This window comes from Emiliania huxleyi (assembly GCF_000372725.1).
Source record: "Emiliania huxleyi CCMP1516 unplaced genomic scaffold EMIHUscaffold_2943, whole genome shotgun sequence".
NCBI classification, from domain to species: domain Eukaryota; phylum Haptophyta; order Isochrysidales; family Noelaerhabdaceae; genus Emiliania; species Emiliania huxleyi.
The window spans coordinates 1-1,470 of record NW_005199818.1 but is presented as its reverse complement, the minus strand read 5'-3'; the positions used below and the strand labels follow the sequence as shown (position 1 = coordinate 1,470).

The 1,470-nt window shown below is 63.6% G+C and overlaps 1 protein-coding gene across 1 annotated transcript; it reads right to left on the bottom strand.

The window, feature by feature from the left end:
* Window positions 1–741: 741 nt before the first annotated feature.
* EMIHUDRAFT_460771 (hypothetical protein) lies at window positions 742–1,470 on the bottom strand. The gene is made up of 2 exons (XM_005775727.1): window positions 1,149–1,470; window positions 742–1,081 (listed from the first exon to the last, which is right to left on the bottom strand). Exons 1-2 carry the CDS (start codon window positions 1,334–1,336, stop codon window positions 931–933), a joined length of 339 nt encoding a protein of 112 aa, XP_005775784.1. The 5' UTR covers window positions 1,337–1,470; the 3' UTR covers window positions 742–930.

The following is a 1,470-nucleotide window of genomic DNA, read 5'->3' as shown; positions in this document are numbered from 1 at the left end:
CTAACCTGTAGACGTGCTCGCACACGAAATGTGGGCCACGGATTAGGCGTGAAAGGGGTGGAGGGGTTAGTAAAAACCCGAGCCCCTGAGCCAGCGAGCGGAACGCGAGTCTGTTTTAGGGGGGGGGGGGGTAGGGGGGGTAAGGGGGGGTTAGGGGGTTAGGGGTTAGGGGTTGGGTTTAGGGGGTTAGGGGGTAGGGGTTTAGGGGTTAGGGGGTTAGGAGGGGGTAGGGGCAGAGAGGGGTAGGGTTCAGGGGAGGGGGGGATGCGTAATACGTATGCGTAATACGTGGTGCGTAAGCCCTCTCCCCCACACCTTGGGCGTGCGAATGCATAAAACGTATGCGTAATGCGTGAGGCGTAACCCCCGTTCGCCGCCACTTCTCACTCGAATCCGGAATGCGTGTGCGTAAAACGTGGTGCGTAAGCCCTCTCCCACACCTTGGGCGTGCGAATGCATCAAGCGTATGCGTAATGTGCGTGAGGCGTAACCCCCGCCCGTTCGCCGCCACTTCTCACTCGAATCCGGAATGCGTGTGCGTAATACGTGGTGCGTAAGCCCTCTCCCACACACCTTGGGCGTGCGAATGCATCAAGCGTATGCGTAATGCGTGAGGCGTAACCCCGTCGGCAATGACGCTTGACGGCAAACGACCACATCGGACATCGCGATGACGGCAAAGACCATCGCGACGCGTCCGGCCGCCGTGAAGGGCTGCGACATCCAGCGGTTGAGGAGCTGTGGGAGTATACGGAGTACTGTGTCTACGTTAAAGGATAAAGCCGTACTGTGAGACACAGCACACACACCTCGTGCTGTGAGCACCGCCTGTCACCACGACTGGCGCGTGCTAGCACTACACAGGCAGCCACAAAAGAATGTGCAAAAACTCTCCCCTGTGTTCAGGGCCAACTAAAGAACAGGTTCATCTCAAGGTCCTCTAGGCCCCTCTCCGGCACTCTCCTCGTACTCCTCCTCCTCGTACTCCGGCGCGAGCTGCCGCAGGCTCGCACACACGGCCTCCGAGTCGGGCCCATCGCCAAGCAGGTAGCTCTCGTGCACCAGGCTGCGCGGGTCGGCCCTGCGGGCGCGCGGGGCGGCGCGGTGACAAGGGGAGGCCGCGGCGGCGGTGGAGGCAGCGGGCGCACTTGTCCGTAAACAGGATGCCGTCGAGGTGGTCGAGCTCGTGCTGGAAGACTCGCGCCTCGAAGCCGCGCAGCCGCCGCTCGACTGCGGTGCCGTCGAGCCGTTCGTACCGCACGTCGACCGCGGCGGGCCGCTCGACGCTAGCCGCATAGCCGGGCACCGAGAGGCATGTCTCCCACCCAGCGACCATCTCCCGCGAGCGGCGCTGTATGGACGGGTTGATCGCGATCCAGGGCCCGTCGTCGGCGTGGGCACGGAGCAGGAACACGCGCGCCGATGTGCCGAGCTGTGGCGCCGCCACGCCGTAGTGCTCACCGAGCGCGC